Consider the following 18,136-nt stretch of genomic DNA (forward strand, 5'->3'; position numbering starts at 1 on the left):
TCTCAGGCAGGAACGGCAAATGTATCTCTTCAAGGTGAAAGGGTCCTATTGACAGGTTCATTCTTTGCCTTTTCCCAAGTTCCAAATTCGATCATCTCCTGGCTTGCTGTCAAGTTTCCAACAAATCGACCTTGGCAAGGAACACGATGTCAGGAGTTCAAATCACCTTGTGATCTGGGCCATCTGGGCATGCGCAGAAACCATCGCGCGCACATGGTGGCATCTGCTTCAGAGAAAGCCATCTTGGGTACTGCAGCCTAGTAGGCCCGAACATTAACTAAGCGAAAATAGACATAGCAGCAATTAATATGTAGAAAAGAAGATTCTAATGTTCAAACCCACAGTAATCCCAATGTATATTAGTATTTTCCTAGCTGCAGCGACATTTAAAGCGATAATACTTACCATACGATAATTTTAAGCCACAATACAATCACAAAGCAATATAAATCATGCAATTTTACTATTTCACCACAATCTAAAGTTAGTTTGCGTACCATTTGTTAATTATTTAATTTTGCCATGCAATTCGCAATTTAGTCCCACGTGTATAGATGTTTATCAAGGTGCAAATGTTGATTAATACTACTTCTACTGCAAACAGGTTAAGTAATTTTAGTAGGATTACGTAATTAATTTCATGCAAATTAGAGGAGGTATCAAAATGTTGTTTTACCTGCTCCATCAGTAACATCGTCCCTTTCCCTGGAGTCTTCCTAACAAGTAAAATACTATAGAACCATCTCAGCGACACCATGAAAAACACAATTCGTTTCAAAGCATCACAGTTAGAACTAACTGCAAAATGAATTACATTCTAATCTAAACCACCAAAAGTACAAACATGCATCAATTCTGGGTCTCATATATTTCACTAGAAAACCATCTATGTCATTATTAAATAACAGCATTTCTTATTTGCTAAAGGGATTCAGGTATCTCTTTAGATAATATCATATGCTTCTATAAACTAGAATCCCGTATAAAACAATTTGAACTTTGCGCAACTACAAAATGAGCTCCAGTTAAGGAAATCAGCTTAATAGAAAGATATCATATTTTCTCCAGGGACCGTGATACTCAAAGGGCGCATTATCTCAGTTTGCGCCTCAGAGCACATGTAAGTGGGTGTGCAGAGCACAGGCGGAGACAGCAAGCCCTATTATGGTGAATGTGCTGTTGAGAGTGCTTGGGTGAACTCCCTCCTACACTATGAACCGCTAATCAGTGAAAGGCAGACCAGCTGTTTGGAGCCGCTGGGCCACCTTAGTTTTACTGCAGCCGTTACCACAGCCTGTGTTTTAGAGTGGGGAAGAGATCCATAACTGCCAACTCACACGGTGCCACCGCGTGACACACGATATCGGCTCCCATCACACAGCCTCCCGGTGAGGAGCCGATATCACACAGCAGTAGGGAAAACGAGTTGAAAACCACTGTAAACAGTGGTTTTCCATCTCTTTTTCCGAGGCCTTAAACTGCCGATGGCCATTAAGGGGTGTGAAAACACCCCAGGACAGCGGCACCAGCCTCTGCAAACTTATTTGGTGGGGGGGGGGGGGCTTGGGAGAAGAGTGTGGTTCAAAAGAGCCTCCTAGGTACTTCTCGGCATGAGCCCCTACCCCCTTCAAGGCCCTCGCCCCCTCCTTACATGGTATGTTTGTTCTTTAAGTTGGCAGGTATAGCGATCCCCTGCAGATGACGCCCTTTAGAGGACACACTGTGTTCCCCAGCGCTACGTGGCACAGTTACGGCACCTCCTGACAGCTCCTTCACCTCTGCACACATCTGTAACACAGCTTGTGAACAATACCAGAATCCTTCCTCAATAGTATATGGCCACACCAATATGTAAATGAGGGAATGCCACCTCATGATTGCGCCAGTGCAAAATATGCACTGCAGAACACATATTATAGTAGGGGGCAAAACAAGCATCTGCGGCTCCTATGAAACCAAAGTGCCCTGGGGTGCAAGAATCAAGCGAAAATGCCCATTGCACCCCCTGGCACTGTTTGTGATACAGCCCCTGGTCCTGTCTGCTTGAAGACTGCTCTGCCTAAAAATTCTTACATTGCATCCAAAAATGCCCTTGTGGCTGTGCTCCTTGCATATCTGGGGGCACGTGATTGCCGGTGGTCGAATTGGGTGGGATCAGAGGGGCATGATGTGCCTATACATTTTTGATTATAGAAAAACAGTTCCCCTACTTTTTATGAAAAGACAATCGTCCTGGGACGGTTAATTACGAAAGTTGAAATCCTTCATCAGAAGTATCAGGCAGGGAGCTTCCTGTGCTGTAACACCGAGGGAGGTGCAGGCAGCTCTCAGTTCTCGTCAGGGTGCCTGCTTCTCTGAAACAAACGTAAATGTGTGAAACTGGTTAATCTGCAAATTTAAAGGATGCTTGGAAGCTGATGTTGGCTTTAAGTGGTGGAATCACTTGAAACTTCCTGATGAGACACAATTACTCTTTTTGAGAGGGAGTGCAAGTGAGCTACCAGCTAAGCTGTGAAGAGTGTGCTTTTAAAAGACCGTTAATTAAAAAATTGGCATTACGCCAGTCTGGGTATTACAAAAATCTATATTTTGGAAGCACTTTTTTTATCTTAAAACTTTTTGCGATTACTATAGCAGCCTATCTTATACTGTGTGTAATGCAAGTTTAAAATAATGACTGACATGTTTACAGTGCTTTCTGTCACAAACATGGACCTTGTAGCACTAAACATACACAAATTACTATTCTCCACTGCACCGACAAAGATTTAACTCTGCGGCTCTCTGGCACAGTGCATTGACTAATAAAGTTTTTGTGATGTACAATAGTGCATTTCGCACGGATTAACATTACTTGCATTTAATTTTCATTTAACCTGCACGTTATTTTATATGTAGTTACCCGAAAGTGAAAGACCGAAAAAAATTACAGAATATTTTGGTTTTTTAGCCACGCCTGTGACCACACACCCATGTTCACTCACCTCGCCCCCTATTGCACGCAGCATCACAGTTCCCATTCTGTTTTTTAATGTGCTTCGACCACTCCTGATTGCTGAATATTTAACTATTTAAAATGTGTCCTTTATTTTGGAGCTTCATTTTTTAGGTCTATGTTGCCACTGGATTCATTTCACCTGAGCAATGTAGCATACAATACTTCTACAATGCACTTTCATCAACTAATTCCTCTATCAAAGACTACAGCATTCAAGCAGAATTTGGGCTAGTTGCCGCATACATTATAATTAGGGCTCCCGGTTTTATGGTATTCATTTTTTTTAACATTTCCATCTAAATGTAAATGTGCTTGTACTTATATAGCGCACAGCTACCCCGGTTCGGGGTTTCCCGGCGCTGTACTCATACTGCTAGGGAACCCTTCCTGGCTTTTTCCCTGTGAAATGTCCACTCCTGGGCATCCCCAGGGTGAAGCCAGACAGCCCAGCGCTGTTGGGGCCATTGTGGAGATTAAGCAAGCTATTGCCCAGAGTTGCAGCGTGGGACCCATGATTAGAATAGGCACTGAGGCGAGAATATCCAGTCCGCGGAATTTATAGCCCGAGACCCTGCCGCGACGGGAATCAAACCCTGGTCCCGGACCAGTGCTCTGCATCAAGGTCTGTCGCTCTAACCATTGAGCCACATTTCTCCACATTTAAATTTGTCCACACTTATTTAGGGCCACCATATTGGTATTTATCCATATTTATGTTGTGGTTTGAGAATAAATGGAGTTGTGAATTGGTATATTTCCACATTTATTTTACTGATAAATATGCACTCATACTTTGTGTGTGTCTCGTTTTAGCAAATTAAACTGCCAAATATAGTGAAACTCTACACCCACAGGTAAATATCAGCGTTATAATACAAACATATGTTAATTTATGGCTATATTTCGGGAAATTTCAACCTGTTTTTTAACTTCCCATGCTGTCTATCTGCTCAGCTGTTGTCCTGGACCTAACAAAGACAGCATGGAGAGTTACCCACATGAAGCACAATTTTATGCATTTTCCTGCTTTTTCAAGTAAATACAGACAGGAAACACATTGTTTTCTGTCTGTGTTTATCTCTAAAAATCAGTAAAAATGGAAAACTGGGAGCCTTAATTATAATTATGTGCATTTATCTCCAACATTCATGATTCTGGCCTCCCAGTTTTATCGACAGCTAAATCTCAAAGCAGAAGGCTTTATACCTTATTCGCCAAAGTCTAGTGATGTAGCGCAAGTGTGGTTACTGGAACAAACTCTTATATAGATTTCTTATGATCGTGGTATCTAATCTGTTTAATGAGCCACTGGAGTCTAACCACCACACTGGAAAACCAGAAATACCTTCCAAGCAAATATTCTCTTAGGCGACATGGGCAGGGCCGGACTGGCCATTGCGGGCACCGGTCATTTCCCCGGGGCCACCAGGTTGGGGGCCAGTTTTGGGCTCCTGGAGGCCGATTTTGTTACGGGGCCGTTTTTGCAGCATAGCTGCAATATCGGCCGCTGTAACGGAACCGGCCGAAACCGGCCCTGGCAAACAGCTCGGCCGCACCCCCAACCCCCCCGGAGGCCAGCCGAGCACTTTGCCAGGGCCGGTTTTGGGTCCCAGTCCCAGTCTTGGCACAATTGCATTTAAACCTCTTCATAAATGATCTAGGCAATTTCTACCAGAACTTGGTGGCCAATTTCTTCTTTAGTCCAAAAACACATCACTGTTCTCCTATTTTCATAATCTGTTAAGACCTATCATGTCCCATTCCTGGGTGGTATGTTGGCCGCTGATGGGGACTAACCTAAATGGAATTCAGAGGTTTTTCCCAACAGTCTGATACTTATGAAAGGCCAGTAGAGCTGGGGTTGACTTTGACACATCCGGCAAAACCCTCCACATTTGACTTATTCTTCCCCACCTCCACTGGCACTTTAGAGGCACAGTCTGACATTAACCAACTACCCTCCGGGAAAGTCGTCTGACTGTTGGCTGCACTACATAGCAGTCCAGAATCTAAGTGCCAATAGCATAGCATACCTCCAAATTTCGACATGCCAAAAGTTAGTACGACATACAGCAGCCTTCCCCACTAAACGCCTTGATATGCTTCACTTTTTGCTTCATCAACTTTAGGAAATTAACATTAGGATATGCTAAACATGCTTATTCCGAATGGCCCCTTATAATCCTTGTAATTTTCCTCCTTTGGAATTACTGTTATCAGGCGAAGGTAGAAGGGGTATAAATCCAGCAGTGGGGAAATAAAGGTGATTGAAGATTCTGGGGGACAACATTAAGGAAATAGTGTTGCATCCATGCCAAGATTTGCAAGTTTTCCTGGGTCTTCATGCTGAGATTAAAATTCCATTTGAAACAATGCAATTATGCAATTTACAATTGCAATTATGGTAACTCCTCTTACCAAACTCTTAATGAAGGTCTATGGGACTTAGAAAGTAACAGCGGGCAAGGTAAATAAACGTATAGCAAAACAGCTGGAGCCATTCAATTATAATTACAATGTATCAGAATGTCCACATGGTAGTTTGTCACATCACCATTATCCCACAAGGGATTTCAGTGACAAAGTATCTGAGCATCTATTTATTTTATTCTTTTTGCAATTAGTGACAGTGGTGGTGTATGCGATTCATTCTCCTTTCCTAATTTAAAAAAATAAACACATATTTAAGTAAAAGCAGAACAATCAAATGTAATAGATTTAGTTTTGCAGTATAATCTCTGTTCCCCTAAATTTACATACTAAGACTGACAGGTCTTTTTCTTCCCTTTCCTCCCCAGGAAGGAGAAGGTTAGGAGCACAAGACCAGTCATACATAATGATTCCTCCTTAACTGGCCCTTTCACAAGGCAAATAACAGGGTTGGTGAACTCACCCGAGCATGTGACTAGAGAGACAGGGGAGGTGACTGCTTATGACATAGGCCTCCGACATTGACTCAGAGCTACAGCAAGCGGCACCCAGCCTAAATCGCATTGCTGTCACGGGACAACTGTGGTTCCCATATGAATCCTGGCTTCTGCAGGGGAAATCCTTTTCCTACAAGGTTTGTACACCTGCACAGTTGGCCCCCAGCCAGTGCCAAGCTGCCATACTCCCATGATCGGGCGGGGAGTGTCATGGACTCCCCTGATCGGACTGGGAGTGTCATGGTCTCCCATGATCGGACTCCATGACATGGAAGTGTTTGCGTGCAAACAAGCAAAACATGTCAACAGGCTGGGAATCAGTAAGACGGAGCACCGACAGTCTAAAAGTACAAAGATCCTCTGGCTGTTACCTTGGTATGTTGCTGCTTTCTCCTTTCCACCTCTCTATTTCTCTCTTTTTTCCTTCAAGGTGTAGACTCACTGACCTGAAACAAATTAATTGGATAAGCCATGTAAATTGCCCTCCCCTCTTCCATAATTTGCCTCCTGATCTGAAATTCTCGATTTTAATACCGATTTATACCTCAGGTATCACCGCCATTGATGTGGAAAGATGAATATTTCATTCAATTTCCTATTTCTATTTTCATCTTCTTACCGCGGCCCGGTTAACTGGTCCTCCAATCAAGGTTTGCCTTTAAAATTAGGCCATTGACAAATTTCTGTTCGGGTGGCGTTATCTCACATATTCACTCACATTTCGTGTTATAGTTTTTACACAAAATTCCTGAAATTACGCCGTTGTGTTCCGGTGTGAAAATTCTAATCTGTTTGAGTCAATATCCTTTCGAAGGAGCACTGAAACAACCCAAGCAAACAGAACATGAGTGGCTGTTTTTCCCGGCTTTTGTGTCTTTTGCACTATTTGCTTAGCATGAAATACGACCTTACTTCCAAAATGTATACGAGGATGCATTTCACTCCAAAATATATCACTAAATGACAAATTTGCATTTAATGTAATCTTGCATAATTTCCCTAAACTTTTGGGTATTATGCTAATTCTTTGTTGCAAAACTTGACATGGCAGCTATCACCGCAGATTTAATGTAAATCATGAGGCAAACTTCAAGGCTCATGACTCTGTCCCACTTGAAGATTTTGTCAATGATCAGATTTCTTTCACGAAACATCACCTGGTTCCTATGAAACCAGGTGATATCAGGACTGGCTATTAAAATGACCAGTCCCTGTCTCTATACTGGAATACTGCCTACAATTGGGTTTGAGCTTTAGTAGTGGTGCTCCTACTCTGGGAACTTCCGTGAAGCTTAGAAACACTAGCTTTACAGATAAAAAAAACCTCAGCATTGGACAAACCTGCCTTCATTACCTCCATTATCAGAACTGCTTCTAATTGTAAAAGTAAGCTGTTCTTAATCATGAATGAGCTGGAAACAACAAATGTGCAAATTTGATAAAATCAAACGATTGCAACTGCTCTGTGACAATATCACTTGAACTGACACAGAAAAAAATCATTAAAATCTAGGATTCTTGTTTATTTCACAGGACCTGCTCCTATCTCCGTGCATGCGGCACACCTCCAATCTGCCACAGTACGCCCCATTGTCACAGTTTCAAAGGTAGCTTGTCTGCTCTCACTTTTTAAAGTCAGGTCCCTGGATAATCCCTTCCTCATTTGCTTCTTTCTACTGTCATTCATTTCATCACAAATACTCTTATTCTTCCAGCCATGGCCACACTGGCTACAGAAGACATGCCAAGCTGGGTCTGCAAACATTTGGAATCCACATCCCTATTGGATGCACTTAGGGCTAGCTTCAGTACTGCTAATGGGAAGAAGTGGGAGCTGCTTGTGGACCTGGATGGCTTGTGCTTGGTCCTAGACTCTGGTATTGCAACATTTCCCGTTCTTTTCACCTATACCCTGTGTTTGATATGGTCAATCAATCCATCCGGATCCAAGAGGGTTGTGCGAGGTATCCCAAGAATACCTTTAAAGTGGGTTAGCTCCACTCTGGGTGATTGCTCACAGGTTTTATCCCAAACTGTTTATAGGTCTTGACTCTTTCCATTGTGGTCTCCGCTGTGTTCTTCATACTGTTTGATGTTTATAACCAGGTGCTGACAAACCTTATCCGATAAAACGGTTTCAAATTATTTTATTTTGCTTCATCAAAATGCGAGCCATATCCTTCACTGTTTTCTACTGTTTTTCTGAATGTCTAACTTCATTACCATAAGAGATGGACCAAAGAGAGCTCAAGCTAAGCTCTAACAGGACCAGTTTTTTGACCGTGGCAAATGAGAAGGTTGATAGCCATTGATAGTTCTGGCCATCATCACTCAGTCCTCCTCTTGCCTCAATGAATGATCTCGAAAACATACACTTCTTTCTCAATGAAGATCTCCCAATCACTAATCAGATTCAGACCAATTGTTTCCTCCGGGAAGCAGCGTTTACATCGCATGCGGTACAACGCATGCGGTTACAAAGCGGTCGTTACAACGACTGCGTTGTTACAACGCTAACCATTACAAAGCAATTTGTTTCTATGACTTGCTGTAGGGGGCGCTTTAAACTAAGGAATAATATAATTTACTATTCCAACACCTTCACTACTGTTGCGCAGGCTGGATTTGGAATAGTAAATTATACTATTCCTAAATTCAGCGCGCCCCCTACAGCATGTAGTAGAAATAGCTTGCGATGTAATGGTATGCATTGTAACAACACAGTCGTTGTAACAACCGCGTTGTAACCGCCTGCGTTGTACTGCATGCGTTGTAACATCGCATAGTCATTTCCTCCTGTTTCCATCATCTGTGTCTGCTGAAGATCATCTTGCCACTACTTATGTGTCACTTACAAGGAGTGCTAGTAATTATATTTTCATGACTGGATCATGGTACTACATTTTACCTGGGACTCCCAGAACACTTCTTTAGGAATGTCTGGTGTATCCAGAACCTTACAGTGAGACTCATCTGCAGCTTTTGGGAATTTGATCAAGTCACCTGGGCCAGGTAAAAGGCTACACTGTTTTACGTTGCCAAAGCACATTATTTCTAAAGCTTTCTTCCTTGTAGCATGCATATTACCCTCTATTCAATGCACAAAAGGAAACTCTATCTGTCCATTTGTAAGGTATGCTCTGTGTCTCCAGCCTTAGTTATTATTTCATGGTATAAGTGTACTTGTATTTGCAGCCTTACACTCCCAAAGGCTTACCAATCTGAGCCTAAGAACCACCTTGTTCGGAAAAACCTAAAAAGGGGGAAACCAACAACAGTGACCCAATTACCCCCACCCATCTGCCTGGACACACAGTCATCACATTTCTCCATTTACCAGAGACAGAGTCTAGCGGTTCAAAAAGTGGATCAATCAGAATCTGGAACAATAAGGGAAAATCCCAGGGGGACCAGCGAATGGGAAAGCAGCCTCTGCAGAAAGAAACTCCAAATAAGGCAGGAAGCCAAAGGAGCTACCGCAGAGAGATCAGCTCCATGAAAAGCTCAAGTAGCAGCCCACTGGATCCTCAAAGTGGACACCGCCAACCCCAAAATAATACTATCCTGCAAAAAATCCAGCATGTGCAGTAGAAGACAAGCTGATGGATCAAACCCCTTTGCTGGACACCATTTAGCAAAGTGAGTCGAGTGTCTACGAGACAACTGTTTTGACTCTCCAACTGCCACCAAACACCCCTCAGCCAAAAGAGTCACCTGCTCAACAGCCAAACTCACAGATTGAGGTGGCATAGAGTGTCCTTCAACAGAATCAGTTGACTCAAAGGGGAGGGATGGAGGGGAAAGAACCAAGGAGGGCGAATGGACAACTGAAGGAGAAGTCGGTACCATCCTTTCTGAGATTACCCTGTAACCACCAGAAGAACCCAAGAATGATCCATCAGTACCTTCTGCATCACCCTGGGAGTCTATGGTATAGGAGGGACACAGTACAACAGATCCCCAGCCCACGGGATCAAAAGAGCGTCTGTTGCCCAAGCCCGAGGAGAGGGGATCAAGGAACAGAAGTGGGAAAGGAGGGCATTCTCCTTGGAAAACAGATCCAAGCATGGATCCCCAATCATCAGGGACACCTCCTGGAACAAACAGGGAGAGTCACACACTGATATCGAGGAAGGGAGCCTTTAAATCAGTTGGTTGGTAGGTGCATTCTCCCTCTCCGGATGATAAACCTCTGTCAGGTACAGAAGATTATGATCTTACCAGAGCCCAATCTTCTGAGCAGGCAGAAAGAGGAAGTGGCTCACCACCTTGATGACACAAATAAGACATCGTGACCTTTGATCAATGCCCCAACGATGCCCCACGGGTTGAAACTAAAAGTGTTTGTATTTACCGCGGAACCTGAGTACCCTTGGCCGCTGCCCGGTGGAGCTGTCCTATGCAGCTATAGAGGAGTCTGGCTCTGGGTTTCCCCCTCGGCCGTTACCTACCCAGCCGGACATCGGACATTGTTTTTCACGGTTCTTCATGGTTATATATGTCTCTCTCCTACTGATTTATTCCCCCTTCAGGTCTTCCTGACTCTGTCTGCTTTCCTCTCCCCTGTTTAGCTTTTCCCCCACTACCTTCCATCCCCAATTAGACGTGTGTCTTGGATATGCTACGCGCTAATATCTTATATTATTGTGTAAGATCACGTTTTTCTCCTAAGCATATACTGGTAACTGCAATTGTAACTATAACTGATGTAACTATGTAACAATGATCTGAAACAATGTCCTTTCTCATGTAAAGTGCTCTGATACCTCCGGGTCTTGCCAGCGCTATATAAAACTTTTCAAATAAAATAAAATAAATGGATGAAAATGAAAAAAAGCCTCACTTACTGCAGCAACTTTTTCCAATTGGAGGACTGAAGAACCCCTCCCATGGCACAAACTCCCTGAGCAGTGAGCTCCCCCAGGACTGCCCCCCACACCAATCTGCTGGATCAATCAAGATGATCATGGCAGGGTGAGTTGACACAGAGGATGATCCCTGGTGAGGTTGACTGGTTTGAAACACCATTGCATGTCTTGAGAAATTTGAGAGGTGTGTGGAATCTGAGCCACATAGTCCTGCGAAGCTGGGTTCCAATAAGATCAACAATGGGGTAGAGATGTAAGCAACTCCAAGGGACCTTGACCTGGATCCTGAGCCACATCCTTGCTGGAGCCTCAGGGTATTCCAAAAGGGCTGATAAGTGAAGCATCAGTTTGCCTCTCCGATCTGGGGAAAGAAAGACTTCTCCCAAGTCCATCTTGAACAGTGCACCGACAAATTGAAGGGACAGGGAAAGATGCAAGTGGGACTAGATGTAGTTTAGTAGAAAGCTATACTCGAGCAGGAGGGAAAAGACAGCCTTAGAGAGAGAAGAAGAAACAATTAACCAGTTGTTGAGAAAAGAAAACACCAGGATACCCCAAGAATGCAAACATTCCACAGAAAAGTTCAGAAACTGCTTGCGGAGAGGAGAAATTAGGACGTGTAGATACGTGTCCAGCATGTCCAAAGATGCCAGATACTGGCTCTTCATGAGCAGAGGAAAGATTCTTTGTAGTGTGACCATCTTGAATGTGCGGTGAATCAGGAAATGATTCTTCATATTTATATCTAAAACTAGACAATAATTCCCTGACATCTTCTGCACCAGAAACAGTATGGAATAAAATCCGCGCCCCTGCTCCAGATGATGGAGAAGAATAAGTGCCTGCTTGTCGAGCAGTTGCTGAATGCCGTGCAAAAGCACCTGACTCTGAATTGGATATCTTGGCAGGAGACTATTATGAAAAGACTGGCCCTATGGGCGGGGGGGGGGGGGTATGAAAATTTCAACTGATGTGCCACGGAGATGTCTTGGCAAGGGAACAGTTTCTGGCTTAATATGCTGATAATGAGCCAAAAAGCAACCCTCATTAGGTGAAGGAAAGGTCAGTTGTAAGAAATTATTCCTTAAATGGTGTAATAGGTCCACCAAGTCAGACCCCTATAACGACCCTGTCTGTTACATCATCAGGGTCAGTCCCCTGATAATCCAAATCTTGGAATCTTTGGAAGAAGCTGTCCATCTAGAGCCCTAAAAGGTGCCTCCACCGCAGGCTCAATCATCGTGTTAAAGTTTCCAAGGAGGGCTTAGACAAGGGCCCTGCCCCTTCACCGGAAGTCTCCAAGGCACAATCACAAGCGCTGCTGCAATACGCTGCTCCGACCTCCCAGGACGCCATAAACAAAAGGAAGGAAATCAGCTGCTAACTATCTGTTTACGGTCAGTTTCTAGGCAACCAACTCTTTGAGGGCCTTCCTGGGAGGCCAGATTATCAGAACACAAGTGCTTAACTTCTGAGATTAGCCTACAGCATCAAGTATTCCCAGGTGGTCTCCCTTCCAGGTATTAACCGGGCCCAACTGTAAAAAACAAGCACTGTCAAGACTCCCTCCTTGCTCAGCAGTGGCAGGAGACACGCATTGTCGAGGCCTCTCCCAAAAGACTGCTTTGCAAGTCCACGAGGGTAAGGGAGAAACTGATAAGCCTCACCCACTATAGCATGGCATTATGAGCAAAATTAGCGTAAAGGCAACACCAAACATAAAAATACATGCTTACCTTATATTACGCTCTTAAGCATGTGGTGCGATTGCCAGATAGTAAAGAAACAGGATGTGACAAACTGAGTTCCTGCCTTTTGTGGCGGTGCATGGGTAATGGCGGACATCTTTCAACTAGGGAGAAGATTCTACTGGACGGGAGAAGGATCTCACGTGTAAGGACTGCCTCCAGGAATACGAGGAGGAGGTAAACAATCTGTTTGTGATTCTGCATTTGTGTGTGTGAGTAAGTGAAGGGGGTTTGACATGTGAGAATGCTTGTCTGTCAGTCTCTTAATTAGACAATTATTTACAGCAGAACAACAGGTCCAAATTTCAGTTTTTGCCTTTTGTTTGTAGGGGGAAGTAGACGGGGCATTTTGCAGTGCTGTAGCCACTGTGTCAAGGGACCGAGTGAACAGAGGAACAAAGGAGTCCTCTGTCTCTTTTTTGAGTCGTGGACCTCTCAAGCCTCTGGGCCCGACGCCACTGCACCTCCGACTACGCTCCTGACATTATACAAACACTGTACAATTCGGCCTTATAGAGATTTTTAGATCAAGTGGTACATGTTCAGGGGCCAGGAGATTCACTGACATGCAGGAAGTAACAGGCTAAAATGTTGGTGACTTGTTTATCTCCTTCAATTATCAGGGAGACCTCAGCTCTTGAAGATACCTAGTAACCATTGCAGGAACCCAGAGGTGCTAAGCTGCCTTCACTTAACAACACAATAACACAAGCCCACGTCATACTGCAGCTGTTGGTAGTTACCCTATTGAGCTCTTACTCCATGCATACTGCATTGGCGGCTTATGGTGATGTTTCTGGCTGGTCCCCAGTAAGGAATATCTCGTGATAGTCAATCAACCAAGGGACAGAAACACAAATACAGGTCAGGCAGTCAACTCCACACATCGGAATGCTCTGGGTGGAGAAATGAGAAGGATGCAGAATAGTCATAATTGAAAAGCAGGAAATTGTTGAATCTACACACTTGCCACATTTGGACTAGATCAGGAACACAAGTGCCACCAAGGCAGTGAACTGCTGCTCCAGAGTAGAAATGGCCCCAAAAAAGCACAAGCTGCCAGGTTGGCTCACCTGAGTTTAGAATTAAATATAAATTTGTAGCTCTGTAAGACGTGGTGGGATTAGATGTTTTAATGTTGGATGACGGGTCATCATTTGGGGCAGAGTCAAATATTGTGCCTCAACACATCGTAGAAATCAAGTTGAGAACAACTCATATAATGGGGGTGCTAAAGTTCACAAATGAACTGTATTGGAAAAGTAGCTTTCATCCTAGTCTTCAGAAGCAGTAGACTGTACAGCTGCAGAATGAAGTGCATGGATGGAACAGCCTGTCAGTTGCACGTGTGGAATATCTAAAGGTGGAGAGATTCAAGGCAGATCTATTGGCAGAGCTGTGTGAGGGTTTCAGGGCAGAAAAAACTGAGGGTGCTGGATTGAAGTGTGTCAGCCCAGTTGTATGTTGATCTCTCATCTGAAATAGCACAATGGACTGCAGCTCACAACTGAGGAGTATTTGCTCAGCTATGTGCTGGCCACACTGCTGGTGAAGGAGGCAGTGAATTAGAGTGCACCTAATGAGAAATATCTATCATGTTGAGAGAGTGGATTTTCGGGCTCCTTTCTATCCTTTTGCTATAATCTACTTGCTATATAATGCATCCTCCCCATTGTTGTTCTCTGCCTTGCTGCTCAGTCAGTGGTGAGGTCATTAGAATGCTGGAGTGTTTGTGCTTGAAGGAGGAGAGAGTTGGAATGTAAATGCTGAGCAGCACGGAGGCTGCTCCTGGTGGGGCATAATATGGAACTTACCATATTTCAGTAACTTATAACTGAAACTGTAACTTGAAGAATAAATCCATAACCTTTTCCTACATGACCTGTCTACGTGGCATACTTCGTTTTAACACCTTCTTCTGAATGTTTTGTATATTTGCACTCTTTAGGGCTACCCAACATTTGTAGACTCCTGCAAGTCCTTCAGAGCTCTAGATAAGTCATGCACCTTGTCCCATTTAGTTGTAGCACTACGCACCAACCAAACAATCCATTATTTTGCTTAGAATTGTAGTGAAGTGTTTCGCTGTGCTACAACGACAAGGTGTAATACACTATTTTGTAGATGTTGATGTGCTGTAATTCATAAGATTTGTACAATTTATGAGATATCTTGGGTCACTCTTTATCTCTTGTTGTTGCAGGTTATGGGCATGCTGCCCCCGGAACGGATGCAGGAAAAGTATTTTGTATGTTCTACGCTGTCCTTGGAATCCCACTGACCCTTGTTATGTTCCAAAGCCTTGGGGAGCGCATGAACACCTTTGTCAGATTTCTCCTAAAGAAGCTGAAGAAATGCTTCCACATGAGGAAGACGGATGTCTCCATGGAGAACATGGTCTTTGTGGGGTTCTTATCATGCATTGGCACACTCTGCATTGGGGCGGCAGCATTTTCCTACTTTGAAGGATGGACCTTTTTTCATTCGTACTACTATTGCTTCATAACGTTGACGACCATCGGATTTGGAGACTTTGTTGCTTTGCAAAAGAACGAGGCACTGCAGAAGAAGCCGCCCTACGTTGCATTCAGCTTCATGTACATTTTGGTGGGGTTGACCGTCATCGGGGCATTCCTCAACTTAGTTGTCCTGAGGTTCTTAACCATGAACTCAGAAGATGAGCGTAGGGATGCAGAAGAAAGAGAATCCCTACGGAGAGCCCAGAATAACATCAGCTTGAGACGTAAAGACGATGACAGAAGTAGAAGCTCTATATTTCTGCCAATGGGGGACAGAACGAGTCAGCTGAATCTCATCCCGCTAATTCAGGAGGACACAGAAAAGCACAGACGTCAGTCCGCAGGTGGAGCTTCTCGTGTAGGCTCGTTCTGCACATGCATGTGCTACAAATCCCACTTATGTGACAGCCCAGCCATATCGCACCAGGATACGTTGAACTGTCACACGAATCCTGTGTATTATAACTCCATTTCTTATCGGATAGATGAAATCTCTATGAGCACGCGGGACAACACTGGGTTTTCTTCACCCGGCAGTACTTGTTCGCAGATGAACCAAAGCTGCCACGAGTATCTTAGGCAGAGGAGAAAGTCTATTTAAATTGACATTTGGCTCTGATTTTATACTTTGATACCTAATGCATTATGTACGATAAATGAATGATTAACACAGCACATAGATTCTTCTTTACAAAGATCGCCAAAATGGCTGCCAGTTCACTCATCAGTGACATCGTGGTCCGTGGAAATGACAGCACAAGGGAATTAAACATTATTGTTCAATTTTCTTTAAAAACTTCTCTGCCAAACCGATGGCAGATAGTCCATTATGCATATTGTCATTTTCTTTGCTATGATTAATCATATAATTAACATTTTTTTCTATAAATACACATAGGCATACTGTGGAAATCTGTATCCTTTGTTTCTAGTGATTACGCTCATCCCTTTGACAGTGCTCCATAAAACCTGGTTTATATAATAGTATCTGTTGGGCTGGTTTAATATTTTACAAGAAGTGTACTCTCATCTCTAGTGCATTGCTACATCTTTTTGAATCAATGTTCTACTTGATCATGTGAAAAACATAGCCTACCTGTGATGTAGGATTGGGAAGCCTAACAATCAGTAAATTATTTCCTTGGAATCAATATTGTTATTTGATATTGTGCAGACTTCACTAAACTTAACAGCACTTTGAACAGATGTGCTTCTTTTATGACAGATGCTGTCTAAAAAGGGCAATGTGTAATACTGTTTACAACAGCAAACAGTTGCACTGTGGGATGGGGGGTGTCTCATTAACTTCTACCACCATGCCACAGTGACTTGAGACACTTTCTTAAATTAACTGCCATAAGAGGAAATTGAAAATGAATACAGAGTTTTCTGGACCACAGTGGAGACCGATTTCAGTGGATGTGATACAAATAGCCAGGTATCCAGCAAATGCAGCACAACCCTCTAGTATGATTGGTGTACACTGCCTTGCTATCTAGCAGTCTCAGCTGAAACGTCATCGATTGAATATTCATTAATTCTGAAATTTGACACCCATCTAAATTGTGTCTTATACAAATTAGTGGGCAGTGAGTACCAGCTCCCATTGATATGGATTACTTCACTTTGCACTTCCACATTCTGGTGGTACTTTACCTATACCGGGCTCATGCCCAAAATGCACACAGCCCTTCCAAAGGCCGCTCTCATGGTTTGCCTGCTTATGTTCCTACTTTACATTGTGTGCCATTTTGGAAGGCATCTCCAGGGTGTGGCAGTTGAGGGGAGTGTGTAGTTTAAGATGGCTAGATGATGCATCGGGATTGATAATTCGTCAATTGAGGAATTCATGAATACGAGGCCTCTAACAAAGGACTAAGCACATTCCCTTTGTTCATCATGATCATTGGTTTGATTTCCAGCAAAGAGCCACATAAAATGACTGGGAAGAGTAAGAGGCAGCTCAGATGAGTGTGAAGATATAAGCAGGTAATAAGCCTCATAAATCCTCCTCTACCATCACTTGGCCAGATCCCTGAAGTCACCAGAGTTCTCTAGCACTACGGTAGAGAAAATCTCATCGTTCTTCCAGAACAGTACAAAAGGGATTAAGGGTGCGTCATTAAGTCTAAAATCAGTGATAAGTGTGCCCCCACAAACCTTAACAAGCATTGTCAAAGCCAATAGGTCTTGGCTCTATCAGGGCAGGTTGTGGGTTAGGTTAATGCTTTTTAGAATTGTAATTTGCATTGCGAATACATTCTTATTAAATAAAACCCATTTCAAGATGACCTGTGTTGCATATGAAAGAGACAATGTATCACATGTATGTGTGCATGTCATGGTGGTGGATGCTAAAGTGCATCGTGATGCATGAGTGTGCATGCATCATGATGCACAATGGCCATTTTATTTCTTTTAATGTATTGTTCCTATATGATGTTGGAACAGTAAAATAAAAGTGTTAAACTGTTAAAACAAAATGTGCATGAAAAAAGGAAACTTGTGACCCAGTAGCACTTTGCAGGTTCTAGGCCCTCATACAAATAAATATATTTAAATTATTGAGGAACAAGCGGCGGAGATACTAATGAAACCCACACACTCCAATGGACTGCTGAATGATAAATAAACAAACAAAACCAAAGCATTCCACCTTTCAATGGCATTACTAACCTAACTTTTGCCAATACTGTTCCGCATCTGCCAAAAGAAAAAGAAAAAAAAAGTTTAAAAAAATGCTTGATGAAGCAGAACAGAATTAGCAAAAAAAAACTAAAAAACACTTTGGGCCATATGTAGGTAGCATACAAGTTACCACTTCTTAAATACCGAACTTTACCGATTCGGTATTTAAGAAGTGGTAAGTCGTATGTAGGTAATCATTTGGTAAATATTACCGAATCGGAGAAATTCGGTAATTACCGAATCGGTATTTACCGATTCGGTAATGAGGCATACCTTCCCATTGATTCCTATGGGCCTGGAGGCCCATAGGAATCAATGGGAAGGTATGCCTCATTACCGAATCGGTAAATACCGATTCGGTAATGGGGGGAGCACATTCAAGGGTGGC

At 43.2% G+C, this 18,136-nt stretch overlaps 1 protein-coding gene across 4 annotated transcripts in view; it reads left to right on the forward strand.

Annotated features, from left to right (window-relative positions):
• The window catches only part of LOC146812348 (potassium channel subfamily K member 9-like), a 228,336-nt gene extending 210,793 nt beyond the window's left edge, over positions 1–17,543 (forward strand). For all 4 annotated transcript variants that reach the window (XM_085619341.1, XM_085619339.1, XM_085619340.1 and 1 more), the window contains one exon: positions 14,745–17,543. In XM_085619341.1, the coding sequence (XP_085475467.1) occupies positions 14,745–15,661 (917 nt within the window). In that variant the 3' untranslated portion in view covers positions 15,662–17,543. The remainder of the gene's footprint in view (positions 1–14,744) is intronic.
• Positions 17,544–18,136: the final 593 nt, after the last annotated feature.

This window comes from Triturus cristatus, chromosome 7 (genome assembly GCF_964204655.1).
Source record: "Triturus cristatus chromosome 7, aTriCri1.1, whole genome shotgun sequence".
Classification (NCBI taxonomy): Eukaryota; Metazoa; Chordata; class Amphibia; order Caudata; family Salamandridae; genus Triturus; species Triturus cristatus.